This window comes from Austrofundulus limnaeus, unplaced genomic scaffold (assembly GCF_001266775.1).
Source record: "Austrofundulus limnaeus strain Quisiro unplaced genomic scaffold, Austrofundulus_limnaeus-1.0 Scaffold212, whole genome shotgun sequence".
Classification (NCBI taxonomy): Eukaryota; Metazoa; Chordata; class Actinopteri; order Cyprinodontiformes; family Rivulidae; genus Austrofundulus; species Austrofundulus limnaeus.
In genome coordinates, this window is record NW_013952614.1 from 704,914 (window position 1) to 722,094 (window position 17,181).

General features: G+C 39.1%; 1 protein-coding gene across 1 annotated transcript in view; it reads left to right on the top strand.

Moving 5' to 3' along the window:
- phf14 (PHD finger protein 14) overlaps positions 1-17,181 on the top strand; it is a gene marked incomplete in the record, with an annotated part of 134,438 nt that overhangs the window by 10,817 nt on the left and 106,440 nt on the right. Inside the window, 5 exon segments of the mRNA XM_014019219.1 lie at positions 1,328-2,091; positions 4,210-4,342; positions 15,016-15,175; positions 15,917-16,028; positions 16,366-16,503. Coding sequence (XP_013874673.1) covers positions 1,328-2,091; positions 4,210-4,342; positions 15,016-15,175; positions 15,917-16,028; positions 16,366-16,503 — 1,307 coding nt within the window.

The window sequence follows — 17,181 nt, forward strand, 5'->3', positions numbered from 1 at the left end:
ATCTAGTTGAATGACCACTTCCAGAATTTGATTTGGGCAGCAATGCACAGAGAGTTCCATAATTGGCACCTTGGAAGACAATAGCCTATATGCCACGGTCATTAATGACGTATTTTCTGTAAAATTCTTGCCACGCTCCTCCCTTCCACTCCCTGCTTACTGCCTATGTTTTTACCGTTAGTTGCTAGTACTAGTCCGTGAAAAAGTTAGTTTTTCTCCATTTTCCTCTTGATGAGGAGGTGACAGCAGTGGATCATAGCATTACAGGGAAAACTTATCTTTAAAAGCTCATGCTTGCGTTTGTAATCGGCATTTCTAACCTGAGGATATTCAAGAGTCAGCATCAGAAATGAGACGACGGAGGTTACAAAAGGGAAATGTACATTTATCCCCTTTTACTGCCAACACGAGAGAGGAAAGACCTCCTCCACACGACAGCTAGCAGTAAGCTAACAGCAGCCGGTACAAAGGTAGGTGTGTGCGCACGCGTTTGTGTTATATGAAATGTTTTTATGTGACTTTGTCATGAGTTTTATGCAAAGGTAAAACTTGTTAGAGTGTATATTACAGAGTAGACTAAAGCCGAGTGACGCGCGCGCCCCTCCCCCCCTCCCCCGAGCACCGAGAGCAGCAGAACCTCCGCCTGATAATCATTACGTTTTCAGTTCACTAACGCCGGGGAAAATGATCCAAACCATACAAGTAGCCCATCGATTTAAAGCCCAGACTCTGCTCTTTCCAACAATATAAGTGTCACAGCTCTACGGGAAAAATTCACAGAACACGCAGCCACAGAATAGTGAAAAAAGGCTAAATTCTGGAACCATAAACACAAACGTCTTTCCTTTGTTTTTATGGCTTTAATCCACTTTGGAGTGATTTTTTTCCACTTGGCTGGACCTGTACGTCTCCTGTGTCAATGTTGGTACATGTAATATGCTAATTCTGTACTGTGGAGATCATTAAGAGTCGTTGTCGGGTGAAAAAATCTTTCGCTAACACTGTGTTGACCGTGAACCGGAAGTGTTGGGAGTGGCATCAAGTGCTGGGCCGGATGTTCGTGGCATATAGGCAATTGCTTCAAGTGGAGGAGGTGCAAGACCACACAGAATTGAAAAAACCTGACAAATGTTTACAAACGTGATCACATTTTCCCAACTCAACAAATGTTTTGTTAAAATCTTACAATGATGAGATTAACTACCGTACTATAAACAGCTCTTCAGACCAAAACTGACCAACTAAAATTAAACTTTGACCTGACAAAAATCAATATATAGTGGCTGCACTAACTCTTCTGTTCTACTGATGTTTCATGTTCTGATAGGCTCCGAAGGCACCGGTAATGGCAGTGACGAGGAAGAGTCTAAAGTGAGTGCTGCAGGTTCCGAAAGCGACTCGGAGATTGCTGCTTCAGCAGACGATGGCGTAGATGACGAGATCAAACACCTGGCTGCCGAAGACAACTTGACTGAGGATGAGGAGAAGAACAAACAGCAGCCTTCCTCAGATAGCTCCTCTAAAGATATCCCTTCTGTTGCCACATCCAAAGGCAGGCGGAAAAGCAAGAAGACTTCAGAACCAGGCCCCGCTGCAGCGGATGAACCTGAATCAGCTCAGCTCAGCTCAGCTTCTGGAGGCAGCAGCGTAAATGCTGAGGAGTCCCTGACGGAGCCCAAGAAATGGAACTTCCGTAGGAATCGGCCTCTGTTGGACTTCACTACCATGGAAGAACTGAATGAAATAGATGACTACGACAGCGAGGACGATAATGACTGGAGGCCCACCGCAGGGAGGAAGAAAGGCAAGACAGCTACTCAGAAAGGCGCCACGGAGGAAGAGGAGGGTGCTAGCGCTAGTGACGATGACGATGATGACGATAATGATGATGATGATGATGACAACGATGATGATGACGACGACGACGATGAAGACGACGATGGCAAGGAAGATGGTGATGATAACAACAACAACAACAGCAGCAGTGATAGTGATAAAGAGGTGAAGAAACCCAAGAAGAAGGTGAAGAGCAGCAGTGCCTTTGATGACGAATTGACCAATGACAGTATGTCCCAAGGAAAGGGTAACGAGGTGAGTTCAATTCCAATCTTGTAGTTTCTGACCTCAGTCAAACAGAGTATTAAACAGTATTTAAATTCATAGTGTAAAAAAATGATTGTGCTCACTGGGATGTCTCATTGACGACAGAATGTCTCTGTCACACAAAGAAACACTAGGTGCATGGAAAGGATGCAGGTTTATACCTGAGGATTTTTCATCTAAAATATTACCAGCCTGCAGGTGTACAATACAGAAACCACTGAAATCAATTCCCAGAATTCATACATTCAAACAAAATGAGACATTTTTTAAAAATGTTGCATTTTGTTATCCTAAATTGTTACAAAAGAATGTTCTAGGCAGTGGCGGATCTAGGATTTCTCTGAGTAAGGGGCCATCAAGGGGCCAAGTATTTGTTCAACCTTCTTTCACACAAATCCCCAGTTTTGGTAAGGTGTTTACGTTTAACCGGTCACACGTGTTCAAACACCTGTAATGTAATATATATTTTTAAAAATGCTTGCACAATAAATTCTCCTTACCAGTTTTACATTTTTACAAGATAAAATACTTTCAAACACAAGAGCATTTGAGAAAATCTAGTCATCATTTGTCAGTTGAAAGACTTTCTGCAGTTTTATTCTAAATTTCTTAAGAGAAGAGGAAGCTTGATTCATGCTGGATTTTCCTATTTGACTCATTAGCGCCACTAGTGTTTGGACATGGAACTGCATCTTCCATCATTGCTCCCAGGTAAAGGACAGATGAATGACAGGACAGGGGCACTTCAGGGGGCCAATTAGATTTCAGCTGGGGCCAATGTCCCTGTGGCCCTGCCCCTAGAACCGCCCCTGGTTCTAGGCCACTAGTGGGTTTATAGAAGAAAGTTGATGTATGCACTCAATAAAATTACTTGTGTTTTTTTTTCTGTTATTATTAAACTGAAGGAAATTTTGTGTCTGATTAAATGTTTTTTAGATCCAGTCTAGTATGTTACACTTTGTGATCAGTTGCAGTTGATTTCTTTAAACAGGGAGAGATCCAGCAAATGTGTCCCACTTTGCAGCATTGTTTAAGATTTCATTGTCTGACGTAAGAAAAATAGACTTTTCAGTGCAACCAGTGCTGTTGACAGGGCCTTGTTTTTGTTTGCTGATAAGACTCAGGGTCACTCACAGGTGCTGGGAGACAGAGGCTCTGAACAATGAAATGGAGTACAGATCTGAAGGATAAAGATTTTTAGAAGAGAATCAACTTGGTTTCCTGCAAAAATATTCTGACTACCAATTTTGATCATGTTTTTCTTACAAAACCTTTATTTTAGCAGGTACAGGAAGTCAGTTGAGAACCAGTTCTCATTTTGTCGACCTGGTAAAGAGGCAGCAACACAACACAAGATAAATTGATACATACAAAGTCACAACACAAACAGCATAAAGTAACATACACAAGTAATATACACAATATAAGCAAGGGAAGAAAAAAAAAGTAAAGCAAGTAAAGTGATCTATTGAACTTTTACAAGAAGACAATGAAATGAATGAGTTCAGCTTTAAATTCTGTTGCACATGGTTCCAGTCATCTGCAGCAGAGGACTGAAAAGAGGAGCGACCAAAAGGAGGTACAGAATAAGGAGATTGATGAGGTCACTAGAACACAGACAGCAAATTTGGTTTGTAGTCTGAAGTGACTGTAGGTAACTTGTGAGTTTTTCCAATGAGGGTGTTTTAAATAAACACAAATCAGTGAATTTGTCTGCGAGACTGAAGAGATGACCAGTTTATCAGATAGTACAGATCACAGTGGTGTTTAAATGAAGCACCAGTTACAAACAGCGTGATAGATAACGTCCAGTTTGTGAAGAAGGGTTTTAGAGGCAGACCTGTAAACCACATCACCATAATTTAGGATAATCTGAAAGCACTGTCATTTTAACCAGAAGCTGTTTGTCACAGTGAGTGAAGGAAGGTTTATTACGGTAAAGAAAACCAATGAAGGATTTAACCTTTGACTGCTGCTGTTGTTGTATTGAATTAGCCTTTGAGAGTGTTGTTACAGAATTTACTGTGACGTTATTGAACCTGAGGTCAGAGCAGGACAGTTTCTTGTCAAATGATTGAACCTTGACTTTGTTTCCTGACTTTGCAGGATACTTTACTTGACCGTACACAGGCGTGGAACACTCACCACATCCTCATCTGCTGCGTTTGCTTAGGAGACAACAGTGAAGATGCAGATGAGATCATTCAATGTGACAACTGTGGGGTGACTGTGCATGAAGGTAAGCTGCAGACTGAGCTGATCAAAGCATAACCAGAACAAATTCTGCCTAAATATTTGATTGACATTCCAGTTCATTGTTACAGTGCTGAAAATTTATAAATAAACCCTAATCGTAAAATGTTGGAGAAAAAAATAACCTTGTATTTTTATTATGCATTTAAGAATTTCTGACTATTTCTGACTAGTTTTCATATTACACGATTATTTATTGCAGCTTAAAGTCATGAAAATCAAGGAGAGAAGTATGGCATTCACCTATAACTCCTGCTTAAATCTGCATCTACTTTTTGTATATCACAAATTTCAAACACTTCTGCTTTAAAGCCCCTTTATACTTTTACCTAATCTAGATGTTCAATACCTGATTAATTTACAAGGGAAGAAAGTTGCCATTACTGGAGCTGCAAGATTCTTATGAAAACATTCAGAAAAAACATTTTATATAAAAACTGAGTCATCACAGTGAACCCTTGATATATTACTAATAATGTTATTTATTACGACCTTTAGCCTGACAAAAGTTACGTTGTTTTTAGAAAGGTATGATTTGTTTAAGCTTGTTATTGTCCAATCAGATGTTTTTAAATTAATCTTTTTGTCCTACTTTCTGAGCTACTTTATTGTGCATACAATGTTAAACATCATGATTAACTACAGATCATGCTCCTGGGTTGACTGCTATCCATTTTTCTTCCCTTAGAGTACAATATAACTGTCAGCCTAAAAATATGTATCTTGTTTTATTACTGCATGTAAATGTAGGAAATTCATAAGGATTTTCTATTATTTATTATTAACTTTAATTTCATGGAGATAAAAAACACAATGATAATTGTTATTATTATTTTTTTTCATTTTTTATTAAGAAACAAAATTATTTCACAATAAATCAAGTAAAATTACATGTTGAACGAAGTGGAACATAATGTTAAATAATAAAATAGAATATGCATAATAACTTTATTGCGAGGAAATAGCATGTTTGACTCACGACCTCTTTTGTACCTCGTTGCGGATTGAAGTGGGAAATTGAAAATAATTCAGTCCATCCGTCTTTTGAGCTAGATAACTGGAAAAATAAGTGAGCTTCCATTTTGTTTTGCAGCTGCTTCTAGAAACAAGTATTAACAAATTCTACCAGTGGCCAGAGAAGCACAAGATAAGTCGAGGCTGGGGTCTACAGTACCAAATAGGACCCAGCATGAGCTACGTTTACATCAGGGGTGTCCAAACTTTTTTTTAGTGAGGGCCAAATACAGAAAAATAAACAAAGGGCCGGGCCACACACTAGAAGTGAAATATTGATACTCACTTTCTCTATTAGAATCATCCTTCAGGTAGTTAGTCTTCGCATTGGTTGTAGGGAGGGGGGGAATAAAGTTGTATCGAGGGGGTTTGAAGGTCAAGTGAGGGTTTGGTTAACTGTCCTTCACACCATTTTCTGTAAAATAATKAAAACATAAATGGATCAGTTTTACTGTAATAATGAGATACATTCATACATCAGTAATGTGTGTATTTCAAACTCACCTATGTGAAGAACATTGCACTCAGTGGGAGCAGTGATGTTGTCCTTTGGACTGAAGGATGGCTGACATGTTGGGAGAAAGTTTGGTGGTTGAGACACGAAGGACTTCACAGAGATGGCTATTGGTCATTCTGGTTCTCAGTCTGCTTTTGTTCTGATTTAACAGAGAAAATGTTTGTTCACATATGTACGTTGAGCCGAACAGGCTCATCATTCTTTTTGCGTGGCGTCTGAGTTGGAAAATCTGAACTTTTGCTGCTCGACACGTCGCATCAACCAATCCGAGAGTCTCATTTTTCCACGTGATAGTTTCCTGAATGTTGCCCACTAAACCGAAACAGACGAACAGGAGATCTTTACCTGAAATCGACCATCTGCAGTTGGGTTTTCTGGCTGGATATATAAGTGCTGATGTGGGTCAGCTGGTTCGGACAACAAAAAAAAAGTCCGTCAGCGGGCAGCTTCTGGAGCAGCGAAACTAACTGAACAAAATGCCTCTAAATCATCTGGTGAGTTAATTACCTGCTGTGCGCAAACGTTCGCTTGCTCTTTAGTAAATAAATCAAAGCCATTTTCTTTATTTTATCTTTATTTCACCCGCCGAGGGCAGACGCTCCTCCTCCCACGTCCCACTGCTGCCGCTGCTGCTGCTGTCGTAGTTACAAAAAGGTTCTTCTTCTATTCTCCTCTTCTCTATAATTTCGTTTCTGTGGCTGGCTCCATCCAATGTTGAAACTGAGAAGTGCAACACATTTGTGTTCAAACAGCTTGTGCGGGCCATATTCAATTATATTTTCAAAATTTGCTGCAGGCCAATAAAAACTGGACTGCGGGCCGTAGTTTGGACACCCCTGGTTTACATGGACATAAGTAATTGGATTAAACGGTTGTTCGGAATAAAAATGCGTCACGTAAACAGCACGTTCGGATTATTCTGATCCGATTGAGCTCGATCCGAATGAATTTTTAATCCGAATGATGGGGTGGGTTATGCCGATTGATAATCGGAATGAGGTGCATGTAAACACTTAATCCGATCATCTTTTTCTGATTGTAGAAAACTGACCTGTGTGCGCATGTCTTCTGACTTTCATTCACCCGGTTCTGCTCTTAGAGGAGGTGGGACAGCAGCGCTCCAGCTGCGCTGCACCGCGCAGAACTTTTCCTCTTTGCTCTCTCAACAGATGAAAAAGGAGACAAACAGCAGACGTTGCTTCACAAAAAATAAATACATARRAAAAAACACGTATTGCTTCATCTGCAGCTCAACCGAGGAGTAACGACGTCTCTACTGTTATTAAAAGCTGTCACGGGTCCGTCCTGAGCGCACAGAGGAGCTTTGTTTATGGTTGTAACACAGAAGCAGAGTTGAAAGTTTACAACACTGTGCATGTCCGGACTTTTATTCTGAATAAAAGTCCGGACATGTAAACAGTACATTCAGATTATTTCATTCAAATACATTTCAATCCGATCAAAAAATTTTGTGCATGTAAACATACTGATGGAGGATGCACAAAGATACTCCTGAGGCACTCCAGCTCATATTAGCAGGATGTAAGATGTGGGCAGGCAAAGTGTACATTGAACGCCATAACCAAGTAACTGAAATAGTTTACGTGAACGTTCATGTTGAGTATGGACTGGAGATTTCACAGTGAAAGTGGAAGGCTCCACTAACGGTGGTGGAGAACGGCAAGGGCTAAGATACTGTGGGTCTTCCAGTGCTAGATTGACAAACAATTGATGGGTAACCAGTTGGTCAATAAATCATGATAGCTGTAGCAAACCCAAGAAACTTTAACATCAAGGGAAACGAGAAGCTACCAAAAATTCCAAGAGCTAAAATGGGATATATGGAAGTTGTGGAGAATCAAGTGGTCATTGGAGGACTTGGTGTTGTGACTCCCAAATGGTAGTTGTGGGTCAAACCATTTCCAGGACTAACCACAGAGAGCTGTGATCTAAAGAGTGTGGTCCTGTGAACAAATACTGCACAGAACCCCTAAGCTCCCAGACATCTGGTAGAAGATCCAAGCTTATGTAATGTCTAGGTTGTAAGTTCCGACCACGACTAATCATATTAGGGGTTAAACCTGAGGCAGCAAACTCTTCTGAGGTTAAAACAGGATTTTATATACACATGCACATGCACACACATGCACAAAGGTGAAGAGTGACAACAGTCCTAATCACCAATTCTCCACAGGCAGACATGATATTAGAAGCAGGTCTTAAATTTATCTTGTTCGTTAGGCTGGTTGATATTTTCCTCCTTGGAGACACATTTAATCTCTCTGAATAGACACTGAAGGGAGATTAAGAGGTTTGCATAGAGGCTTGGGAGAAAAGAAGTCATGACAGCACTTGCGGCCATTTCTTATCTTTCTCTCTAAGGACATAAATAATGCTCCTCTTTGCTGGACTTCTCAACACTTTTACCTAATTCCATTTTAAAGTTTGGTGTTCATATGCATGGATACATGGTGTATTTTCAGTTATTTTTCAATGACCAAACTTTTTTAAATTTTGGATCACACATGGCACATAATTTTATAGTGTAAAGTTTATTGCATCATTATTGTATATTTTTCATATAGTTATGCACTTGTAAAAAAAATACAGAGAAGTTGTTTGGATGGTGAATATAAAATTTCCATGATCCTAAAATCTACACTTGAATGAGCTAAAATACAGACATTTGGACAAATGAAGAATACACGTTTTAATGTTAACTTACTTTATTATTTCATTATTATTGTCAACAAACACATATTTCAAAAGCTAACAAATTATGTAAGCTTTTTATTCACAAATCCAGCACGCAAAGAGGTGAGTGATATGCCTTTTTTAAAAGGAATGCTCGTTTCAATGAGCACCTGAACAGCTCACTGTAAGAGGTGATGTGGCTTTGCAGATGTGAAACTGAAGATGTTCAAAAAGTATTCATTAAAAGTAGAAGAGTCGTTCCCACCCAGAATTTATGGGCCACTATCTAAATTTAATGGCCATGGATTTATAAAGTTGACATAAATTCCTGGCAGGAACATTATTATGGTAGACACTAACTCTTTTCAACTGATGTAGCACATTCCTGTTTGCAGGGGTTTTACCTTTTATACGTTAAAAATCTTGACAAACTTATTGCTTATCAAAATAAATGAAGATTGTTGAAGATCTTTTTTTATTTCACAATTCACATCTTTAGCAATGTCGATAATATTCTTCTCTTGTCATAGAATAAATCCCAAAATGGCCATCTCTGTCAGAAAACTACAAATTTTAAAATGATTCTATGTAAATACTTTCATTCCTTAAATTGACATGAGCATATATTGCTACACTTTTGCCTCAGTATGACTGGATTTATGAATATGCAAATTGGTCAAAGTCTCTTATCTGCAGTTGCCCCTCTGCGACTCGCCGGCAGCTGGAGCTGACCCTCGTCTTCTTCTGTACTCAGTCACCCTTTAAGTACACCTTGTTATAGGGAATTATAATAATATCTAATTAATAAGTAATTAAGCTGTGCAAAATTCTAAGTACAAAACAAAAATGGTCATTTTGTGGCAACCAAAATTGATAAACTAGCGAGATGGGGCTTATCTCCAGAGAGCATTAGGAAAAGTTAAACCAGGAGCCAACCCTGAGATCTTTGTGTTGCAAGGCAGCAGTGCTAAACAACTGTTCCACTGTGCAGCCCAAGAAGCATCTGGTCAGTAGTCCTACTACACTCAAAAACAATGATTTGTTGAATTTACTTAATAAACTGAACAAATAGTTTTTTGGGTATATATATTTTATTTTTTAAGGTTTTTAATTGCCAAATAACGGCATTTGGAGGCCTCATCTTTTCTTCTATGAGGTTGTGATTACCTTACTTAATTCTAAATATTAAAAAAGTATACTTGGGCCTTTGTATTCGTTTATTTGAAACCTTGAATAAAAAGGAATCCCCAAAAATCAGATCCAGCTCTCCAGACTTTGTGTAGTAGCCAGTGCATACCAGCTCATTTTAGAGATCACAAGTTGCCTTTTTGAGGTTAAGACAAGCGGAAATATAGAATTATTCTAAGTCAGAGATGAGAGATGAGCTGCCAGGATCTGGAGTCCAAACGAGTCAGTCAGCTGCTAGACTCCAGTGCTTTGCTTTGTTCTTGTATTCTCGCGCTGTCTGGACACCATCACACCCTTTCAGAGGGAGACCGCGGCCAACATGAAAGGTGGGCATAAAAAATCCTAGGGTGAGACATCAAAAGCTTGAATGAGCAAGGTTCTGTCTTCACAGAGCTCATAAATGAATCTTGTTCTTACCAGGACCCCTTTTGACTGTTTGATTCTTATCAGTCATACAAGCAACTATAAACTACCATATCATTGGTCCTGTTTTATATTATTTGTCCACAACTAATTATTTCTGTCACATGTTTGTATCTTACTTATTTTTTTCTCTCTTTACCCATCATGTTTTGTAGAACACAAGTATTAGATACAAATTTTTGTAGACAAGATAATGTTTTTGAGAACTGCGTCTTCATGTGTTTTGGGAGGACCTTCATAAAGGTAAAAGGCCAGAGAAGATGGTCCACATTACCTCTACAGGAAATTCACAGACAGTTGTGAAAATGGTAGATGCTTTTCTCTTTCAGTCAATGGAAAATGAGTTTGGTAATTATTTTCTGATTTGTTTTATTTTCAGGATGATGATGCTTATTGTCACAAACCATAACATGTTCATATTTTCTTTTCAAGAAAGTCAAATTAGCTCAGTGGCATGGGCAGCAAACAGTTTATTTCAGTTTAATAAAAGAAAAGTCTATGACAAGTTGACTGTCCACAAGAAATTGATCACTCAACAGCTTTGATTAGTTGTAATCAAACTGAAAAATATTTGTTTTTTACTTGTTTTTTAATTATTAATATTTATGTTAATGCTTAAAACCTTGGGACTGAAAAGTGTTTGCTGATTTTTTATAACGATAGATTCATGATGGATAATAAAAAATATGGCAAAGTTCTTATCTCTTTATAAAACGTCCACTTCTGTGACATTGTATTTTTTTATTTGATTGATATTCAGTTCTGCATGTCGTTAATTCTTGTGAAACTACAAAACCTATTTAGTTATCCTTTGTTGAAGACAAGAAGACAGATTTGAGCTAAATTTCAATCCAGGTAAAAGTATTATTCTGTTCTTTCAACTCTACTTTTTTCTGCTAAGCTCGTCATTTCGACAAGAATAATCTTCCCTTCAGATATAACAAAGTTATCCATTTGTCATCACTTTTTGTCAGCTTAGCTCATATTAGCCAGCAAGCCCTGGCTTAAGAGTCTGAGCTTAGTATTGCAGTTCAAAAGGAAAAGTACAGGTTTTTACCACGGTTTAGCCATAAAGCTGGTAAACCTGCTTGGTCGTCGTTCACAACCCTCACTTTCACAGCTCTTTCAGTAAAGGTGCAGCATTCAGTTGCTGCCAGTGTCATAGCAGTAACACTTTAATTTTAATTTTTAACATAATTTTATGAATACTTAAAGGAAGATCTTTCACAAAAATAAACATGTGAGGCTATGTTCCTTTCAATTTATTGTTGGAAGAATCAGAATAACCAGCTGGTATACCACTTGGTAGGTAGCAATTTTGTTAACTAATAGCCTTTGTGATTTCCAATAGATAAATAAGACCTTTTAGATATTCTCATCACAACTTCTAGAAGAAGAGGTCAGAATTAACATTTCATTTTGACACACACTAGATGGTTTTTCAATCAGAAAGCATGCCGCCACCAAACAAAGTGAAGAACTGAATAAACAACTCAGTCTGCACCATTGTTTGCTTTTGATGGGCTGCCTGACTCCCCAGTGTGGCTTGCAATGACAAACCTGCAGAACATTGAGCTTTTTGATTTGCAAGTTTTTCCCCACTGCTCAAAAAAGCCTGAAGGCTGCTTGACTGAATTAGGAGCTGGAGTGTTATCTCCCCAAAGGAGGCAGTGCGCTGATTGCTGCCCTCATTGGTAGTGAGGAGCACGTTTGTCTGGTGTAATAGCTGCCATAGAAACCACATCAGCCAAGTAATTGTTTAGGCAACCTCAGAAATTTAAGAGGACAACATAAAAATGTGTTTCCTTGGCTTTTTCTTGATTCTCTGGGGCTATTTTTTTTACATTAAATATTCAATTTGTGGTACTGCAGTGCCACAGAATATTGACAACTTTGGACCAGACAGCAGTGACTTTTCTACATTTTTTTTTATCTCCTATTCGTTCAAGATACAGATTAAACTGAGATGAAAATGCTGCATGTTTTAAAGTAGTAATTGGAAGGAACTCTAACCTGTCTATAAAAGTCTTCTATTTTTATAGTAGCTAGAGACAAATATCAAAGAACCTTTCATTTTTATTGTTTGTTTTGAACTCAAACAGGGTATGTATCTCATTTTTTTAAAAGTCAGTTTGGTACAGATTTAGTTTCATGGGGTACACATTAATTTAAAATTAAAATATTTTAGTTGCGTAAGCTGTTACCCCCACATTCCAACTTCAGAACAAGCAGAAGATATTGGATGGATGGATGGATGGATGGATGGATGGATGGATGGATGGATGGATGGATGGATGGATGTTTCATTTCAGTGTGATTTGATTTTTGGAAATCAGATGTCTGTCACGTCTATTTCAAGCAAGCCTTTTTCATAAACCACCTAAAGTTGGACTTTAGATGCCTTTTTGCCTTATTGTTGTGATTTATAAAAAGTTCAAAATGGCACTGGGCTGGTTGAAGTCAACTCGTCACAACAGTAGCTACGTTTACATGGACATAAGTAATCCGATTAAATGGCCATTATGAATGAAAATGTGCCATGTAAACACCCCATTCGGATTATTTTGACCTGATTCAGCTCGATCTGAATGAATTGGTATTCGGAATGAGAGAGGTGGTTTATGCCGATTGATAATCCGAACAACGTGCATGTAAACACTTAATCTGATCATCTTATTCAGATTGTAGAAAACTGACCTGACTGCGCATGTCTGCTGACTTTCATCAATCGGTTTCCAGCAGCAGAGAACTTTTCCTCAAGTTCTCTCATTCAATAAAGAAGGAAGACACACAGCCTGCGCCGCTTCGCAAAAAATAAATAAAATAAAAAATCTGCACGTCACCAGCAGCTGAACCAGAGTGCAGTAACGTCTCCACCATTATTAAAACCTGTCGCAGGTCCATTCTGAGCTCAGAAACTGTTTGTTTATTTTCATGACGAAAGTAGAACTTTTTCTGTTTTTTTTTGAGGGAAAGTTGGCAACTGCACATGTCAGTGCTTCTATTCTGAATAAAAGCATGGTGCATATAAACACTCGTAATGATCGGATTGTGCCCATGTAAACGATACATTCAGATTTTTTAATCCAAATAGATTTCAATCCGGTCAAAAAATTTTGCGCATGTAAACATAGCTATTGAGTGGCCAATGGAGGTCATAATAGAGCTCGAAGGTTGAATATCTGAAAGACTTAAGGCTCCCACATACTCAGTCATACTGTGTGCGATCCGTGAGCCCCGAGGACTCCACACATATTGTCTGTGGATGTTTGAGTCTTCATACTCAAGTGTACTGACCGCCGGACGAATTCTTTAATTTCTCGCAATTTCAGTCAGGATGTCAAGGATCAGGAGGAAGAGATAGTTTGCATTTTAGCTTTAAAACAATAAAAGAAAAAAAAAGAAAAGAACTACCTTACCCAGGATCTGAGCTATTTCCTCCCACAAATTTGTTCCTCGCTGAAAGTCTTTAGCTATATTCCTCCATGAGACACTTTTCAAGATTTGACTCCATTTCGTCCACAAATGACGTCGATTCTCAACTTTTATCTGCTTGATGTCACACCCAGAACAGAACATGCCATTGTGCGCACCGCGGACGCTGACATAAAAAATTGATCTCTGTGCGGACCAGTCCGGCGGATGTCCGCTTCGGATCCGCATTGAGTCTGCCTCGAGTCTGCGTGGACCTCTGCGGACCGAAGTATGCTCGAGTATGTGGGGGCCTTAAGCTGGCATTGTGGCTCAAGCGTGTGATGTAGCTGACAGTGTGTGGGACCAGGCTACCATAGGATTAGAATTTCACATAATGCTCACCACAAATTTTATGTTTAGTTGTTCATGTCAACACTGCAGTGTTTTAATCTTTATATTGGCCAAACAAGCTGTGTTTGGTCACTAGTTGGCAGATTGGTGCATCCCTAGTTTTAGCCAAACACTACTGTGTATATAACCAAAGTTGCTATGATATAAATCAGGGCTATTCAACTAAATCACTCCAGGGGCCATGGTTACTCAAAGCCAACAGTTGGGGGGCCGGATGCTTTGAAGGGGGTGTTGCCCATTAATGGTAGGTAAAACACTGCAGTATGTAAAGGAATAAGTACTATTTTTTACCTTTTTTAATTTGTTTATTTTGTCGTATTGAATCATAAAGATAAACTCTACAGTTACAAATTATTTTAAATCAATTTTTATATAAAATTAAGTAAAAGAATTGTTTTTTAAATTATTTTAAAAAAAAACTTTATTGGCAGGTGGCTGTGGGCCGCCAATTGACTATCCCTAATATAAATTGATGAACAATTACTACATTTAATGTTAGGGCCTGTTCAAATATTTTAATCCGAAGTACAACCACTGTACTCACATTCTCATCAAGCTACCTACTCGATTAAGAAATAATTATTACAAGTAGTGTCTCGATACCAATACTGTTATCACCAGCGTTTTTAAAAGTTCTTGTACAAAATGTCCCAATACTGGAGACCAGTACCAGTACCAGTATCGATACTCAATTAAATGTATTAGTTTATATTTCAAGTGAAAAGTTTGTCAGTTCCACCTTGTTCCTATTCAGTAACTCAGTAAATATTTGGTGCCGGTACTCTGTATTGACGAGTACCCACACTGAAGTACTTGTACTCGGTTTGGGAAAAACTGGTATCGGGACACTCCCAGTTGATAATGGGTGAAACTGCATGCTTCTCAACAAACTTCCTGAAGAAAATAACACAGAAGTCCGTATGAGAAAAAATGTCTTTAATAAATAGTGTTTGTTACATCATTAGCTTCATAACAGCCAGAGTTCTCTGTGATTTCAGGGTGTTACGGTGTGGACGGTGAAAGCGACTCAATTATGAGCTCAGCCTCTGAAAATTCAACAGAGCCATGGTTCTGTGACGCCTGCAAGAACGGAGTGACTCCCAGCTGTGAGCTGTGCCCAAACCAAGATGGCATCTTCAAAGAAACAGATGCTGGAAGGTGGGATACTGCACCACTGTGGTGCGATGCCATTTATGAGTGGCAGGACATGTAGAATAGTCAGAAACAAATAACACCTACTGGTCTGAGCTCAGCAGAAGGCAGCAGGCAGCATAAAGGCTTTCGAAATTGGACAAATTGATTATTCACTGCTGGGGAAAAAAGGAAGTTGGATTAAAGGGGAGGGAGGAAAAAACTTGTAGAGGAATGAGGGAGGGGGATGGAAGGAATAGAAGAGATAGAGGAAGAAAAAGAGTGAGAGAAAAGAGTGTGTTATGTGAAGCATGGAAACTTCAGCCACGTTATCGCTGATAGTGCTCCTCAGCCAGGCTGCTGCTGAATTTACTACTTCACTAGAGCATGAAAAACACAGCAAATTAAACTGTGAAGCGGTTGCTTGCTAGAGATGGATATCTTTATATTGGACTTCGGATTCTCTTCCCTAAAGTCCGCATTTGAAATTGTGTCACACCAAACTGTAGCCACAATCTGGGGCCATACTAATCTATGAGCTCATTTCTTTTTGAAGTCTCTGAACAACTCACTGCAGCCAATTTAAGGATATTACGCTTTCCATTGTCTGCAGCAATTTCTTGTGCTAAATGCAAAAATAATCCACAGTCATATATTTTAATTAGTTTCACAACATTTTTCTTAAAATCAGTGCATTTAAATACCAACATTTACAACCTACATTTCATCATGAAATATATGTTGTATTTTCTTTTCTTTACCCTCCAGGTGGGTGCATGTGGTTTGTGCACTTTATGTCCCTGGGGTAGCGTTTGGAGATATCGATAAACTACGACCAGTGACGCTTACTGAGATGAATTATTCAAAATATGGAGCAAAGGCAAGTTCTTATTTCACATCCTGACTAATAATACTGAGTTGGATATACTGATTAAATGGTATGTCTAAAACTTGTGAAGGTAAGTAACAAGTAGTATTCGCTTAGTGTGTGTGAGGCATTACATAGTTAGTTACAATGGTGTTTTGGTGGTTAAAACTGAGTCAGACTGTTGAAATAAAAAAAAAAAGAAACATTGAGTTAAAACAGTTCCTTTTGACCCATTATTTTTTGGCAGTCACAATGTGGAGGAAATGTTCATACCCAAGTGAGTGACTAGTACCCACTTTAGCTTTTTTGCCACCTCAGCTCGAAGTTTCGTCTTGTTTGTTCTGTGAAGGAGTGCAGCTTCTGTGAAGACACTCGCTTTGCCAGGACTGGAGTATGCATCAGCTGTGATGCAGGAATGTGCCGATCCTACTTTCATGTCACCTGCGCACAGAAAGAAGGACTTCTGTCTGAGGCTGCAGCTGAGGAGGTAAGAGCAGCAGGTTGGGAAACAGACTTACTGACTGAGAAAATTCAGCTTTTCTTCAGCTTTTTATTCACCACTATGAGACAGCAGCCAAATCACCCAGTCTGCAATCCACAACAGTGGGCAGGATTTGAAATAAAAGACTTCGGAGATTTCATCATCCCATGGGTAGACCGAGTCCCCTTTATCTGAATGCATCTACTGAACAGTTTTACCCTTCCTCCGGACTTTTAGGTAGGAACTTGGATGAGGGTGTCAACACTTTAAAGTGTATCTTACCCCCCCCCCCCGTGGAAAGATAACTCCGCCCCAAGGCGGAATTTGAAAAATGCATCAAAGTGGGTAGGGAAGGGGGGGTTAGAGAGCGGAGGTGTGGCCAGGACGAGAGAACGTGACAGGCAGCTAGCATTAGCATAATTGATGCTACATGGAAAGTGACCACAGTATATTACATTAAAAACATCACGAAGTGACCAGAGATTGTGACACCACCAGCTACTGAACCTGTAAAATCACTCCCCTCCTCCTCTATCCAACCAGCTGAAAGAAGGTGTCGTTAAACCAAACAGGACGTCGTAACGAAGCCCTGATGCCCCTCTAGCCAAATGCCTACCTTCTACACAGCTTTGGATAGGGACAGGAAGCAAAGTATCTCACAATATCTGTTACAAATATATATAT